At 44.4% G+C, this 17,511-nt stretch overlaps 1 protein-coding gene across 7 annotated transcripts; it reads right to left on the bottom strand.

The window, feature by feature from the left end:
- Nucleotides 1–5,062: 5,062 nt before the first annotated feature.
- rassf8b (Ras association domain family member 8b) lies at nucleotides 5,063–17,508 on the bottom strand. 7 transcript variants are annotated; one of them, XM_077544685.1, is made up of 10 exons: nucleotides 17,181–17,508; nucleotides 15,353–15,647; nucleotides 11,502–11,669; nucleotides 10,208–10,558; nucleotides 9,929–10,131; nucleotides 9,609–9,812; nucleotides 9,432–9,506; nucleotides 7,612–7,734; nucleotides 7,095–7,230; nucleotides 5,063–6,235 (listed from the first exon to the last, which is right to left on the bottom strand). In XM_077544685.1, the coding sequence occupies exons 3-10, from the start codon at nucleotides 11,611–11,613 to the stop codon at nucleotides 6,129–6,131; spliced, it is 1,311 nt and encodes a 436-aa protein (XP_077400811.1). In that variant the 5' UTR covers nucleotides 11,614–11,669; nucleotides 15,353–15,647; nucleotides 17,181–17,508; the 3' UTR covers nucleotides 5,063–6,128. The 7 variants fall into 7 exon arrangements, with proteins under 7 accessions (XP_077400811.1, XP_077400816.1, XP_077400817.1 ...); XM_077544690.1 differs by lacking the exon at nucleotides 17,181–17,508 and adding an exon at nucleotides 16,304–16,382 and having other exon boundaries at nucleotides 15,474–15,647; XM_077544691.1 differs by lacking the exon at nucleotides 17,181–17,508 and adding an exon at nucleotides 16,304–16,382 and having other exon boundaries at nucleotides 5,063–6,232.
- Between the last annotated feature and the right edge of the window lie 3 nt (nucleotides 17,509–17,511).

Raw genomic sequence — 17,511 nt, forward strand, 5'->3', positions numbered from 1 at the left:
ATCTGCCGCGTTGCCTTCAAGGACTTCAAATGGCGCTGCCTGCTGCTCGCTGGCCAACAGCAGCAGACTGTGGCTGAGCTCAGAGAATGTCCGCAGCCTATAAAGAGATGCCAGGAAAACCCCTCTGAGGATGTTTTTTTTTTTTTTAAGAAATCTAAATCCAGTCTGTGTGCAGTATGAGGGGACTTGCAATCCGTTGAAATCAAAGCGACACCATTCCTTGGCAAAGTAAAAGTGCACGGGATCAAAGTAGACATTTACAATCCCAGATCAGCTGTAAAAAAAAATTGCACGATGACAGGAGCAATCTTTCCAAATAGATTTTGAGCGGCTGCAGACATGTAAAAATCGTGTCGAAAAGCTTCCGAAGTGCATCTTACCAGTCACGGAATCGGAGTCCATTACACTAATCTTATGTTGCTTAAAGGCTGCGTTTCCGTTTGTTGGGTAACGCTAAAAAATATGGAATATCAAGTGTGACAAAAACGAGTCAATACTTCTTGTGCTATTCTTGAATGTTCAACATAATGGAGGTAGAAATGATAGAAGGAAGCAGCAAACACAGCAAGGTGTTAAAAATGTTTTCCTCTATTTTTTGTGTCTCAGTAAGGTGCAAAATTGGTCATTCTTTGCAGAGGATAAAGAATATACGCCTGTGAGTGTTGTTTTATTGTCTGTGTACCTGTGTTGACAAGACAATATAACAATTGTAAGAAAATGCAATGTGTATTTTGAGGTAGCAATATATAACAACGCAACGGCCATCTGCTTCGATCAGCGAGCTGGGAAAAGAATTCACGTCTCGTAGTAATTAGCAGCAGTTATACTTTATAAAGATAAATGGAGGCCCTGGGCGCTTAATCCAGAAGGGAGACACAAATTAGTACAACATAAACAAAATGAATATGGTGGAGAAAGATGGATGGAAATGCATCATGGGAAATCCACAAAGCCCTCATTAACAAAGCTCATCTGATCCCTGAGCGCAGCCACTTTTTCCACGGCGAGCGTCACAAGCGGACGTTCCGCCGTGTTTGTATTACACCCGCGCGCAATCAAGATGGCCATTAGCTGGCGTGTCAGCGCTCGCCCGTCCTGAGAAATGAGCTCGCGAAAAGTGACGCATGTATCGCGCAACCGCCATTTTCCGGGCTGTCGTGAGGGCAAGCGTGTCAACGGCCAGCATTTGCGCGTCACCGGCAGCGAGGCGGCGTCTCCGCCCCCATGCTAATGACAGGCGCTACATGGCGCACCCCCAAAAAGATCACCCCGAGGATGTCGAGACGGCTTCATTAAGCGCAGCGCACTATGGCCTGTCACTCCTGGCAGAGGGGCCGGGCGGCCGAAGGGACGGCAAACAACAACACTGTAATAACGTTGACATTTAAAATAGGCTTCGGGTATCATATCCAATTTCTCCCTGCGCACCCTTAATTCCCTTTTAATTGCTTTGCCGTGCTGGTCGCCGAATAAGGCTGCCTCTCTTCATTTATGAGAGTGAGAGGACGGGGACGCGGCGTGTGTGTGCGTGTGCGTGTGTGTGCGCGTGTGTTGGCGGTGGGGGGTTCATCCGCTAAATGGAGGCGCTGCCAAATTGCGCTGCCAATGCAAAGATAATTGGTAGCCCTTCCAAACCAAATCAAACACTTTATAAAAGAGCTTTGATGAAACACTTTTGCACAGCCAACTCCATTTGATGGCCGTAATTAAAGAATGAAACAGTGATTGCGATGAGATGCATAATTAATGATCATCAAGTTGCAAAACACTGCAGCATCTTCTTAAAGGAGGTGACTTCAATCAAGTCAACACTTTAGATGCCAAGAGGCACGTCACAATGATCAGTTTCTTGAAAAATGCCACAGGTTATCCCTTTCACCACACACACACACACACAATAATGGCTATATGTAATTGAACTATTTGACTATATTATTGGCAAGGCTCACCGTGCATACCACCACCCACGCTCCTCATTCAAGCAGTTTTATAAACCTCTTCCATCCTAAAGTCATCACTATTTTGGGTTAATTTTCAATTTAAAATCTCTTCTTGATTGCATTGCCTGGACATCAATATCTTTTAACTCTTTGACTGCCAAAAACGTTAAATAACGTTTAGTAAAATCCTATGGAGGAGTGCCAAAGACGTTAAAAGACGTTTGTTTCAAAACAGAGGTGAAACTAACCATTTTCTATTGTTAATTACTGAAAAACGGAATAAGGTAGAAACAAACTTTTTTTTTCTGATGAACGATGGGAGTCCAATCTTTCATTTGGTAGTATGTGTGTTTCCATAGTCCAAACACATAATTTTCTGTGGACCTTGAAAGATCAGTCAAAATGCTTAAATCGACTGGCACCCACGGCATCCCTTTTCTGAAAACGTCTGGCAGTCAAAGAGTTAATAGTCCACTTGACTATAATGTGATGAAAGTCGTGTCCAAATCCATGAAAGGATGCCATTGATATTTTTTCGGCACAGTACAGGAGTAAGGAGGCGTGCCTCAATGTCGGCTGGACCTAAACGTTTGACTCCGCCCACGCCGATTTTTGACCTCAAAGCGCCTTCTTTACTTGTTGTTCAACCAAAACCTAAGCCTACCACATCACAATGACAGTATGTTTTCAACAATGTATTGAACAACGAAAACTAAAAACTGACCGAAAAACAAATACTAACCTCAACCGTCCAACAGGGATGCGCCACCTACTGGGGACATGTAGTACTGCACTTCCGCCTATTCCTCAAACTGTTTAGTTAGCTCCGCCCTGGCTGACTGAGGCTTGAGTGTTTGTCATTTTTGACGCTCCATAACGTGTTTTAAAAAAAACACACAAAAATTACGGCATAAGACGGCGCATCATTAAGTCTGCAAATTTTGTTGGGGAAAAAATTGCTTTAACCATTTTTTCTTTAAATCCGTGTGGGCGGAGTCAAACGTTGGGAGTACAGCCGTCTCCAGTTTCACGTTAAAGACACATTTCGGCATAGATAACAAATTACTATAAATACAACTCACCATTATGCTTATTGTACTCGTCGCGTTGTGTGTCCATCTTGTATTCCACAGAGAGAGCAATCACATTGGCATAAACTTGTGTTTGACTGTCAAATATGCGGCCAACGAGGAATCAGTCTTCACACGTGTCTGCGCTTTAATAGCAGCCTAGCTTAGCCTAGCAAGTTTTGGCTAGATGGCTGATGGCCGCTAGTCATAAAAGATATATAGCAGTGGGACTCTTGTACAAGGGTAGCGGTGCAAAGTGAAACGCTGAATACTGAAGTCGACTTGTTGACAGAGGTCCCAGGTTTAGTACTAGTTAGCCTAGTACTACTTTAGTTGCCTACTTGAGGTATTGTGCTAGTTTAGTGAGCCAATTTGGTTCATTCTTGCAACACATTTTGTGGCAACTAGATTTTAAGAGTTAAAGCGGAAGTCAACCTTAAACATTTCTTGACAATAATATGTGACCTCACTAGTCTAAACATCACATTGTGATGAATACTACATTTGTGGAATGCGTTATAGAGCAAAATCCAGCCATTTTATCCATCTGTGGGGCGGCCATTTTGCCACTTGCTGTCGACTGAAGATGACATCACAGCTCACCTGTTTTCTGAAGCTGCGCTGTGATTGGTTGCTACCTGAGACCTGAGCAACATTGATGCCATCTTCAGTTGATAGCAAGTGACAAAATGGCCGCTCCATGGATGTTGCTGCTTCACAATGCATAATTCACCAGAACACCATATTTAGACTAGTGGGGCTGCATAGAACACATTGACAAAAAAAACACCTAGTTTTCACGAGAAGCCGAACGTCAGTTACTATTTTTGCTGCCACTTGACAGGAAATAAAAACATGCCATGTTGTATCACATCAGCTTTGTCAATAAAATGTTGTACCTGTGGCCAAAAAAGTAAAAGACAAAGGCAGTTAATGGCAACAGTCAGCCAAATATCCACAGTTTTCTTCTCATTGTCTTCATTTGTATTACAACAAAAGCATGCTATAAACAGATTTATGACTTTTAGAATGAATTTTCACGGCTGGTTCTGAACAAGCCATGCTTGCGAAGGTCAATCGAGTCACATTTGTCCACTTCTGCCTTCATCAGTCATGTCACGCTTGACGAGCTCTTCACGAATCCCTTCAAGAAGCTCCTCAGCCAATGCAAAGTTTTGGTCGTCAATCCCGCGCTCGGGTGAGTGACAGCGAAGCGCGTGCGCTCAACTTGGCAGCTCCCAAGTTACTTTTATGCAGCGGGAGGAAGAAAAAAAAGTGCGTGCTGGTTAATCAAAGCCCATCATTTCCATAATTCATGGATGCCCATCTGTTTGCCACTTCCGCGCCCGCCTGCCCGGTGCCGAATAAACACATTCAGGAGAGGTGGCCAAGGGGCTATTTAATGAGTGTCAGCCAGGCCACGCGCGCGCGCGCACACACGCGCGGCAGAGTTATCCATCTTCATTGTAAACACGCTAAATGCAATCTATCTAATGAAGCAATATTTGCCCCGCAAGTCAAAAATTACTAATTGATTTGATGGGTTTGTGTGTATTGACATCCCAGAAGCCATTTGGCTCCACATTCATCACACTTAAGAGGACATCGATGGTCACATATCTCAATTTCACAACATTGCTTGGATTTAGAGGGAAGAAAATGACATCGCTTGTTACTTCTTTGTGTGTGTGTGTGTGTGTGTGTGTACCACAAATCAAGAGTTTCCAGAGGTGAAATGGCCACAGATGCAATCCAAGGCCCTTTGACCCGCTAATAAAAGTATGAAATCAAGCAGCGGCGTAAGAGCTGGGCTGGTGTGATGGGCAAACTTTTGTTGCACAAGTTTGAAATTGAGCCTGCTTTTGTTTGCGTTGGCTTGTTGTGCACTCGGGAGACGCATTGAAAAGGAAGTCGTTTTCATCCTTTGTCCACCCGATGCCGTTTTGGCGCCTTGTCTGGTCTGGTCAACAAAAAGGTTAGCAGACACTTTCGAGCCAAGACCTCCAAAACGCTCCTGCTAGGACAAATGATATTATACAGTTTGTTCTTGAATGTTTGCGACATTTTATTGAAAATCAACATCGATGGCACAACAGAAATGAAGATCATTTGTACATGTGGGAAAAACACTCAACTTCTCAGAGGCGTCATTTTTTTTTTGTCATCTTCCAAAGCAAAAATGATTCTATTTTGTTTGCATATGATGGGGTCTATTCAATGCACACTTTCAAAGTGGTGCGGCTGAAATGTCATTTACACTGTAAGGCATGCCGTTGTTCTCTTCTTAGTAAGTTACAGTGTCCCAGTCAGCCACAACTTTGTGGATGTGTGTAAAAAAATACATTCATTCAACTTACTTGTGATTTCAACCTTTTGTCACATTAGCTTTGGTTCATAGTCGACATCTTTTGTGAAGATAAAAATACTACAGTCCCTGCTTTAGTCATTACATTAGGATGCACTTGAACGTCATTTCATTTCAAAGTGACTAAAGGGAGCAAAAGTTTACTCTGCATAATCTTGGCTTTGCTACCACCTAGTGGCCAATCTGGGATGTTCACGCCTACAGGCTAGAAAAGCTTTTAGTCATCCATCACTCGTTTCTGAACTCGAGGGAGGAAAGAAAAAAAAGAAGAAGCTGACATGAATGTCTCTCGGGCTTTGCAAACCCAAGTGGAGTGAAGCTAAATCTGTAACAAATACATTTTGCTGGTTACCTCCATTTGTCTTCAAACTTCAAAGCAATACAAAATAAAGTGACGGCTCAAATTTCCCCTGAATTGCCGCAAAACCTCTTTTCCCCCAAACCGTGTGGCTCTAGCTACCTTGAGTTGACTTGATGTGCGCTTTCGACACATCACAGTAAGGCAATCAAATATAGGACTATGGTTGTGCATGCTCGTGCGCGCGCGTATGCGGTTTTGACATCCTGATAAGGTTTTTAGCATTCCGATAGAAAGCAAAAAACATTCCGGTAGGCAACAAAAATACATCTGCTGGCCTTACATATGAAAAGTTGCAAATGCACTGTGTGTTGACATCATTCGAAGTCCTAAAGGTAGCCCAGAAAAGATGGAGTGGCGTCCCACAATGTCTGTGCGTGTGTTAGCGGCGCTTTTCAAACATAGATGCCTTCAGGGTTGAGGCCGGACGATGTGGCGCTCTGCAGGGAGCGCAGGTCGCTGGGTAAAAGACGTGGCATCAAATTGCCGCAATCCTCCTCTGCTAAAAGCAAAATATGCAAAAGGCTTCATGAGGGTGCGGCGTAATTCTTTTCCTTTGCGTAAGACACACTTGATCTTTTAAGCAGCAGGTTTGCCACGTTCAATTCAAATCGACATTGTAATATTGTGTACAACCACAGGGTGGCACTGTGCACACGCTGCAAGAATCTCCATTTGAACATGGAAAATGGTGGCGGTTTTCTTTACAGTTCTTGCTTGTCACACGTTAAAAATGTTCTCCAAGTAGCATCATCATCATCGCCCGCATTGAAATCAAATCAAAGAGAGGATTTCATCGCTATCTAGTTTCAAGGTTGATGCATTATCGTCACTAGTAAGATCATTCAGCGCACTAGCAAAAAACGGTTAAGGATTTTGTTCCACATACGAGTAAACTTCTGTGCTGCGCTAGTAACACTACTGGGATCAACTAGTAGACATTTGACACACACCAGTAGCAGTAAAATTCAGACAACACTCGAAAAAAATGATTGTTGATCAACTTAAAAAAAAAATCACTTCAATCGGTAACACACGATTGTATTGAGTTAGTCCAAAATGAATATATTAAGTTGAATTAATTATGAGTTCATTAAACTTAATACTTTGGATTAACTTAATATATTAAGTTTAATGAACTCGTAATGATTAAACTTGATATATTCACTTTGGACTAACTTCATTTAATCGTGTATTACTGATTTAATTTTGTTGAAGTTGGTCAACAATTCAATTTGTAATTTTAAATGTTTTGCCTCACTAGCAAATCATAGCAACTCGTAGCCATTTCCGCACGACTCGAAACAGCATTTGTGCGCAATGCAAACATTTGAATTCCTTTTGCGTGTGCGTTTACGTGCCGTTGTCGTCGTCACGGTCCCCCGCAGGCTGGCGGGCTGGCAGCACGGTGACCTTTGTGCCCGTCTGCTGAATGAACTGCTGCAAGTTGACCTGGCGAAGCTCTTTGGTCAGCTGCTCCAGCTCCAGCTCCTTCTCCTGCAGGGACCAAGCGACGCCGGTCAGGATATGTCGCGGCGGCCGTGACCGACTTCAAAGTTACTTGTGCAAGCGCAGGCAAGGGATGGCAGACTTCTTTGTAAAGCGGCAAAGAATGCTGCAACATCCCCACTTCCCTTTTCTCATTATGACCCGACACCCAGCGGGACCTCGCGTGTATACGCGGAGCGCTTTGAATCAAGGATCCGTCGGAGGCTTCCTGCAAAGTCCAGATTCAACTCGGCTTCCCCCGTCTGCGACCTAATGAGCTTAGATTTGCACGCTTCCACTCCGGCGAGGGGACGGCGATTTCCGCCCCCCCCCCCAAGCACCTTCCTCACACAATGTATTTCACGCTTCACGGTTGTTTGCGACACCGACCTGGAGTCTCTTGCCGGACTGGCCCAGCGAGCGTTCCAACGCCCTGCAGCCGCTCTCCAGGCGCGCCGTGTGCTGGTTCTGCACGGCCAACTCGGTCGCCACCTTTTGCAGGCGGGCCTCCACCTGAAACGCAACATTTTGGCGGGCAAACAAAAGCAGACCTTAATCCTCCACACTTTGGATTACAGTCCTGCCCCGCATATGCATGAATTTAGTCATCAACATTCATGCATTATTCACTGAGAAATGGAGGGAGAAGTTTTGCTTCCTCGTTGCTTCTCAGTTCGATGTCAATCAAAACAACTATCAAAAAGGGTCCTTTCATATTAGAGATGACACATTTCAATTCAAATCGACATGGCAGTGTTGTAGAAAGCAATTTTCAAATCACTCTGCTTCATTTTGCACCCTTGGTAGTCTTATGACTTATTTTGTATATGTGTATTCATCTATTAATGGTGCAACAGATCACAAAAGTCATGGTTCGGATCGGATCACGGATTTCAGTTACGGTTCGGATCGTTTTTCAGATCAGAAAAAAAAAAGACAAATCGTACTTTGTCTTCATTTATTTTGTAATTTTTTCCCCCCCATAAAAAAAATCTATTCAAAATGTCTAATTAGACGTTTAGGATTTAGAAACACAACCTTAAGTGTAATATGAGGCAGACACATTCTTATTTTATACATGGTCCATGTCTAAAATAACAAAGTGCTTAATGTTGTGTTCCTAAAATTTAAATGTTTGACATTTTGAGTTGAATGTCTCTTTTTAATGGGCAAAGGTGTTTTATCAAATAAATGAAGACAAAGTTCTATTTTTCTTTTTGTTTTAAGATGAAAAGACCTCATAGTGCCATTTCAGGCACATTCCCTTCCTTTAAACATGGAGAGTGAATTACAAAGTAGTCTTGGTCCACAATATTGAAAAAGAAAGAAGTAAGCCGTCAAACTTACTGACGAGCAGCCAGACACTTACTTGTTGGTAATGCTAACAGCTAACAGCTAGCTGCATGCTAGCCAGTAGCCACTTACGTCGGAGACTTCTGCCGTATTGTACAATGACGGCGTAATTAAGAAACGGTTTCTTAGCGTCCTAAATTAGCGATTGAACATGAGTTTAGGATAGAGTTGTGTTGATGTTGGTCGCAACTTTAATGTCAATCAAAACTACGCTAAAGAAATCCTAAACGTCTAAAAAGTAAAGTCAAGCTAGCCGTCACGCCAAAACGTCACAGTGAAAGTCAACTAATGTTATTTGCGTTGCCGTCAATGTCGTAGTTGTTCAACTTTATTTTGAAGGCAGGCGTCGTGTTCCGTCTTCGGTAACAACCAATGACAGCTCAGCTTCATAAAACGGATGAGCCAATGAAACGGCTGGATTTTGCTACTTAACTTATTTTCCACAAACGCAGCATTCATCAGAATATTGTGTTTAGACATGCATAGAACATATTGTGAGTAAAATGTGTGCTTTGTCCACATGTTTACATTTTATTGTTCCATAAAACCTTCACAAAACTTAGAAGTGATCAAGTCACAGATTTGTTTACATTGTAAATGGAATTGGTATCATTTTGTTATCGTAGTGGATGCTTCAAAGACGGCACGTTAACAAGTAGATGATTCAACTTTATTTTTTTCTTTATTTGAGCCTAAGTCTGTAAGACCAAAACATTTATATGCAATACATCTGATATTGTTTATTGTCAGATTATTATTATTTTTGTTTGTTTAAAAACAAAAGTACATGGGAAGAATACCTATCAAATCGCGTTATAGTTTGAAGTGTTTTGCAGTCCAAAATCAACTCTTGTTACCTCCTCCTCATTGATCATGTGACTCAGTTCATCGTCTTGCAGCAGACACTCTTGCTCCAGGCCGCTCTCCATGCTCTAAAAACGCAAACCACACACAAAGGAGGGTTTTTTTTTATTTTATTTTTTTTATTTCTTTCAAGTGGCATATTTTGCACTGCAGGCACTCAATCAACCAACTTGAATGCGTGCCAAGTATTGGGAAAGCTTGGCCTCGCAGTCGCGGACGCGGGCCTGCAGCTGGGCCAGCTGTTGCCGGAGTTGCCGCTCGCTCTCCTGCTCGATGTGCAGCTCGTTCTGCCAGAATTCCTCCTCGTCCATCTCGGCATCGTTCCTCCTCACCTGCTGCTCCAAAAGCAGCAGCTCCTCTTCTAGGCTTCCTTCCTGGTGGGAGGACAATTCAAAAAAAGATGGCGTGCAATGCTATTAACGACATGCGGGGTTGAGTTGGTTGCCGGGCAACCCGTGTTGACCCCCCCCCCCCCCCCGTTTCCCCTCACCTCACTGGCCTCCTCCCATTCCCGCAGCTCGGCCTCGCATCCCAGCAGGCGGCTTTCCAGGACTTGCAGTTTGTCTCTCTGCAAGCGCACCAGTCGGCCCAGTTCCCGGGCCGGGCTCCCCGGTACCGAAGAGTACTGGCTGCTCTCGCCGCCGTCGACCCGCCTCAGGTTCAAACTCACGCCACGCTGCTGGGAGTGCTTGGCTGCGTAAACACAGGTGGGACGTGAGAGCGGGTTGAGAAAGACTCTTGGCGGTTTGTCCGAAAGCGTCCGCCGCACCTTCCGTATCTCTGCTTTTTCCAAATATCTCCCGCAGACCTCTCGCACCTCCGCTGAAGGTCAGGGACTTGCGTTTGGGCTCCCTGCGCTTGAGCGAGCGGTCAGCCGCCGACGGGCGCAGCTTGGCCAGGGGGGGCAGGCTCTGGCGGTAGAAGGCGCGATCGGACCCGCGGGCCAGCCCCTCCGAGGGGGGCCGCTCGCTGGCCGACGGGCCGGTCCGCTGCAGGATCAGCTGCACGTCGCTGGCGTACTGGCCCCACTTGTTGAGCGAAACCACGGGGTTCTCGTGGGGGGCCAGGTGGCGCTCCGTGTCTCTCCATTTCTCGATCAGGGTGTACCTGCCTGTGCGGCCTGCGACACAACCGACAAGTCAAGCGGGCCAGTTAGCTTAGCGCTAAACTAACTCATCTTAAAGCAAAGCTATGTTGTTTTATGTTTAGTTTGCTTCTCAAGGCATCACAGCACAATATGAAAAAAACAACAACATTGTCTCATACTTGAGCCAGAAGCGTAAATGGTCAAAGCAAGCCATTTAATGTTGGCCCTTTTGCACACTTCAAGCCTGTCATTGCTTTTTCCATTCAGAGGTAACAAGTTCACTGTTGAGAACTCTTTAAGTCTAATGTTCCCACTACTTGAAGGTGGACTGCATTTCAAAGCAAATCTTCGCCAACTCCTCCACTGCCGCTGCAGCAAAGGAAAAAAAACAACACAGTAAACACTGAAAGGATTTTATAGTGGGGAAATTCCACCTCAACAAAAGGTAGGTACGAGGAACCGAGTTTAATGGTTCACAGCTCTGTGAATTCTGTCTGTGTGTGTGCAGATGGAGTGTGTGGGTGCGAGCAAAAGAGGCCCATTCATCAGCAAGGACGTGCACAAAGTGCCGTGCTGTGGACAAAAAGGCACAAAGGACAGTGAGCGCCATAACTCCTGCTCTACAGTCACCATTCGGGGCCACCCGGAAAACCCCGTCTTGAGGTGGGGGGGGGGGTGCTTGTGGGAAAGTAAAATAGAAAACGGAACCTCTCGCGGAGCATTTTAGGCCTCAATTCAGAGAGTACAAATGTAGCAAGTTTCCCACAATATTAATTTTGCTTTAAGTGCAGTATGCCATCAAGTCCAGCAGGTGGTGTTGTGCTAAAACAAAAAAAAAAACTGCTAAACTGCCTTACATCTTAGTGGAGCGTCATCTTTATTCACCATTTTTAGGAGTGACTTCATGATTATGTTATGTTGTGAAGTCTGCCTAGCAACAAGTATTTGGGAGAAGCGGTTGAATCCTTTTGCTTACCGATGGCTTGAGCGAGCGCGATGACTACTTCCTGACACGTGGTGAACTCGGTGACGCCACACACGATGCGCTGCACGCCGTCCACCCACACTTTCAGCTCCATGGCCTTCATCCAGATGCCTTCATTCCTCCTCACCACAAGGGGGTGCTAAAGGTTCACTGGCCATCCTGATGAAAGGGAGGGATGGCGGAGAATGAGCAAACAATGACATTTACGGGCCGATTTGAAAGACGCGTCAATGTGCATGTCGGGCCGCGCACTTGAACCCACGTACAAAACAGAAACGTGTCCGTGAGTCTCAATAATGTATTCATTTGCTTTGACTCGTAGTCTTTACTATTATGATACGATAAAAATAGTCTAATTGCAATTTCTTTTTTCAATATGGCGATTGTGATTTAAAGGGAGGGACAGCAGAGTTTTTTTTGTTTTTTTTCCCAATGCAATTTGTAACACATACTATCAATAAAATAATTTGCACGAGTCAGAGCGCTATTGAAACGACTTTCCATACAAAGGCCTCTTTTCCCTTCTGGTGTGATTTTCATGCGGCAAAGCTAACAGCAGTTGCAAGCACGCAGCTGGAAAGCGATTTCAAACTGCTGACACGAGCATCTCGGCCGACTCATTAGCAACCTGGCGGGGCCGCACGCGGCGGCGGCGGCGGCGGGCCCAAGCAAGCGGCCGCACGCACCGCAGCGCAAGGCGGCGGTGCTTGACGCGCGGGTCTTTTTTGCCAATGCAAAGCTCTCAGTGTGGCTCTCTGCAATAAAATGACAGGCTGGAGAGGAGTGTGTTACAATGGGCAGACTTTTCGGCTTCTGCCGCATTAGCGGACGACGTGATGACGTGGCGCATTTTGGCCGGAGCCATCAAAATGTCCGAGCTGGGTGTTTAACGCATTCACACGTCACACCACAGATACACTTTTGCTTGGCTCATCTGTGAGAAATCATGCTCATGACGAACCCTAACCCATATTGAATGTTTTTAGAAATAGATTATTGTGCTATTGATTAGATCAATTCATCAGATCAAAAATGATTTTGCATTTTTTAACAACAATACCACTACAAAATATACATTTAAGATGTAATACTTTTGACCATTTGGGGTCGCCAACTCGTGATCTACACACTAGCATCTGTGACTTTGAAGGTGTGTGGCTTTAAGAGGCAGGGCCTTGCTTGGTGAGTGACGTGTGCGTCAGCAAATGAGTGTAGTTGGCTGGATTTGCCCCAAAATGATGCCAATTGGCTTTAAGTTTTCTAGTGTGTGTTCTATTGATCTTTTTGACTTGACTTATGATACATATTGATCTTAAAGCTACTGAATGTAGACTATTCCGTTTTGAATCACTACTGCCACCTGCTGACGAAAAATGAAACTGCACATACACGCTACGCACATTACGTCACGTCCGCAGACAGGGCGCAGGGAATTCGAACCCGAATCCAGTCTGAAAACTATTGGCCAGAGACTTGCAGGAGTGCCCATTGTGAACGGCAAAGGTGTTCTCTACTAATTCTTGCGGAAACGTCCTTGGATTTTCTGCACTTGTGAAGATCTGCTAGGCCCGCCTCCTTTAAGCCGCTTTGACGGCAGCCAATGGCAGCCGACGGATAAATAAATCCTGGCAGACGCGGAAGTGAGCAAACGGCGAAAAACAGGCCGCAGCGGCGTGCGAGTCGGCGTCTAAAAAAAAATCGATACAGCCGCATTTCGATGCAACTTTGTCTCGTGACCTCAGAAGCTTCCGGCGTTCCTCGAAGAAAAGACACCAAAACGGCTGGCTTCAAATGGCCACAACATTAGGTACACGCAGCCTTGCAGCACTTGTTGGCCCTTTCCAAAGCAATAGAAATCAACAGTGTCTACTTTATGAGGTGACATTTCCAACGGCTTTTTTCCCTTCTATAATAATGTCAGCCATACGAAAATGTGACATTTATGGCTGCCAGGTCAGCACGAGCGGCCAGTATTTGAACGAGCACAAAGTGCAACGCCAACAAAACAGACAGCTGGACACGCAACAATACACTACATGGACACGCGTGCTGCCTGCATGCATGCACACGCGGTGGACGGAGTTAAACTTAGCTGTAACTTCAGCCTCCTTGCGCGTCATTCTCGGGATGCCACAGGAAGGCAGCGCGAGGGCCGAGGGAGGGAACCGCGTGTGGTTAGGCGGCAAGTGCCTATACAAGAAATGAAGGACGGGGGGGAGGAGAAATTCCCTTTAAATCATACCTTGGAATATTTAACGGACACGGAAAATCAGGAAATATGTGGCAACTACTACATTTCAGGATGTCATTTAGGACTGCAAAGGTCAGTAAAATTGTAGATTACAAGCGCCATAATGCGGCAGACTGGAAGTTGAGAAGAAACGCACGCTTTGTATTTTAAAGCACATTGTTTTGTTTTCAAGTTGCCCAATTCAGAAAGTTGAATTTCACATCACTACTGCCACCTGTGGCCGGAAAATGAAACTGCACACTCCCAACTAAAACTTCCACAGACAAAGGGCGGGAAATTCAAACCCAAATCCAGTCCAAAAACTATTAGCCAAAGGCTTGCGGGAGTACCCATGTGACCAGCTAAGGTGTTCATCTATTCATTAGAAGATGTTTCAGGCATAAACAGTAATAAAAAAAAAAAACTATTGTTGGGCAAATTGCTACATAAGGTAGCTTTAAATGCTACTAGCTTAATGCTAACATGTAATGGGAAACACCATACGTAGGCTAATGCTATTGCAAGCAGTGTCATAGCGCTTTGAAGATGCATTGCGGAGTTGAAAATGCTAACGTTAAAAACTTTTCTACATGAGGACTTTTTAACTGCGGCTGCACCGATCAGCTTGTGTTCACTTTCTTGGGGGTGGAAGGTCATGTCAAGCTCATCCCCGCAGACATGTAGGGTCGTGTTAGCTAGCGTACGACACAACAGGGATGGAAACTGAAAAAAACAACAACAACAAAAAACAGCCCAACCTCAGACTCCTCGAAAACAAAGAAACAAAAAAAAACGAAGTTTATTCAAGCACACATACTCGCACATGCACGGGCTTTACACAGAGGCTGCAGTTACGATTTAGACCAGAGGTGGCAGTTGCGAGTATTTATTTTTTAACACAAAAAGTGGCGCAGCACACCTAGACAGACAATAAAACAATCCTCGAGCCTATATTCTTTATCCTCTGCGAAAAAGGGCCAATACGACCGCAGCAAATGACAATTGGTAAGAGAAATTCTTTTTTTGTCTGCATGACTGTATTTTGCTGCCCCCTCGTGGCCACAATTTTAATACATCCGCACTGGAACATTTGTAGGCATATAAACATGAGCGCAGTGAAAAAGCGATGATGTCATCACACATCCCTCAGCTCCACTCCAAACGTGCAACATGCCAACAAAAGACAGCACAGCAGCGTGTGCGTCCACATGGCTAGCTCGCAGAGACTGAATGCAAACAATCGGTCGCCATGGCAACAGTGCCCCCCCATCCCTTCCCCAGCCTTTTGTTCCGAGCAGCACAGTTGACTGCATTGATTGGGGAAAAGTTGACCAAAAACAACAAGTAACCAGCGCTTTCCTCTTACTTGACTTTCAACAAAACACGCACACACAAAAAGGAGCTAAATCACTCTTGTATGGGCTGCGGAGTTGTTTTTGTTTTTTAAAACCGTTATCTCTTGTATGTACACATTACTTTGGAGTGAGCCAGTTTGAGCCAACAACTTTTACCTGAAAAACATTTGTTAGCATCAAAAACGTGTCCAAACGGAATAAATGATTACGTAAAGAAAAGATGCAAAGCATTGTTAGAGAAAGTCAAAGACGCAAACCTGAATGTGTGCCGAGTATGAAGAATGACGACGCCACAAAACTACAAGCACTAGAAGTCGACTTCCTGATGGCCAAACTTCAATTCTTTGTACTCTTTCATCGCTCTGATGTTAGCAGTACTTTGTGTCCTTTGCAAAAGTTTTGGGACGGTGTTACGGAACGTTTCCAATCAGACTGCTATGTTGTCAGCAAAGCCAGTTCACACTGCACTTGTCGTCTGCGGGACGCGTTTCGGCCACGCCAGCAATGCGGGAAGATGGCAACACCGGCCGGGAATGTTCATGTCAGCAGTTGCTTGAATGTAAAAAAAAAAAAAAAAAAAAAAACTCCATTAGATTAGATTGACCCGTGTCCCCTGGACAAGATATCAATTAGTTTGATGGAGGCACTCAGGCCGCCAGTCAAGTAATACACTTGTGACCTTGTCATTTCAACTTGAGGTTTATTTCCCGCTGTTCTCTCTCACATGATACTGAGCAGGAGCCGGTGAACTTATGGACAAGCACGTAAAGCTGACTAACAACATCCATAGAGGATTTTCACGTTCATTTACATTTTCTAGCACAATTAGGATATCACTGGCCAAAACCTCCTAAATCACAATTTGGCAAACTTTTGCTCTTTTTTATTATTATTGACCAAACTGAAGTTTTGAAAATTGCTTGCTCTCTTTGATGATGCAATGTTAATGGTTGAAAAGTAAAGGTGGGAGTCTTTGACTGTCTCATAATTCGATTCGATTCCGATTTTGGGGTTGAGTTTTGATTCAGGATCAATTTGATTGGCAATGATTTCTGCTTCAATTTATACATGTGCTAATTATCGTCTCCAGTCGGACTCGCTAATGCTAATTAGCGCGCTACTCGCGGCACTTTTATCACTCAAAAGAACGGCTATTCATACAAAAACCTTCAGGAATGTTTATAGAGAAGTATGTTAACATTACTCACCGGCTTATGCTCTTCCGACACAACAACCTTTATTGGAATAACTTGATTGATTTTCCTTCTTCTCTCTAATGTGGCTACAATTTAAGAGTGTATCAGAACGCGTGGAACTACACTGCCCCTAAGTGGCCAAATTGTATACAACATGCAACGCTCCAATTAATGCTTATAACGTATGCCATGTTTAATCGTTTTTTTTTTAAAACAGTATTTGATTCAAATGAAGCACATTTTCATCACAATTGCAGAGTATTCAAATGTAAGTGCTTGTGTGTTAAAAAGAAAAAGAAAATAAAAAAGAAAAGTTGCATTGGTGCATCCCAAGCCACGAGACGAGTATTTTGACTGTGTTGACACTAAACGACACCTCGCAGTCTCGTAAATTCAAACTAATCAGCTTGCTGGAGACAATAAGCCTGTAAGACTTGGAGCTTAATTTAGAGGGTAGGGAGGTCTGCAAAAAAGACAAACTCCAACGGGATTAGTTACTCAACACGGAATGTTGACATGAAGTTAACGATCGGTTCAACAATAATAATTGTAGGAATTGAATATGTTCCTTGAGCCATCATTTCCTGCAGGTCAATTGATGTCGTTTTCATGAGGGAAAATGTGAAAGGAAATATATTTACTTGAGGAATGAAGCATTTCGATGCATGTCCTCAAACAAGGACGGATGACATTTGATTTTAAAAGAGAAAAAAACAACAACATATTTTGACTTATGCACAACACAAGCTTGCTGCGCGGCTATCATGCAATGTGCTGCCATATGCACGCAAAGTCAAAAGTATTTATATGGTTACAGAATGCATAATTATGCCGATATCAGCTAATCAGTCACTGTAGGTGGGCTTGGGCCCACCAAAACAAAACGTACCTTCTCACAGCGTCCCGTCATGCCGCGCATGTTCCCCCTCTGCAGTTCGTTTCCCCTACGGATTAAAAAAAAAAAAAAAAAGAAAAGAAGAAGAAAAAGCAACGGTCCCCTGTTGAGCAAAGGCGGCAGAGGCTACTTTGCGGGGAAAGAGGCAACGATAAGAGGGAGGGGGCTGTGGGAGGGGGCGTCGTCGGCGTCGTCGGCGTCGTTGGCGTCGTCTGCTGCTGCCGCCGCATGCGCATGTAAACACGGCTTGCCAGCTTGCTCCACTCACCGGACATCCGACACGGAGCGTTCACAATCAGAACCTCGCTCGCATTCTCTCTCTCTC

This window comes from Vanacampus margaritifer, chromosome 15, assembly GCF_051991255.1.
Source record: "Vanacampus margaritifer isolate UIUO_Vmar chromosome 15, RoL_Vmar_1.0, whole genome shotgun sequence".
NCBI lineage: Eukaryota > Metazoa > Chordata > Actinopteri > Syngnathiformes > Syngnathidae > Vanacampus > Vanacampus margaritifer.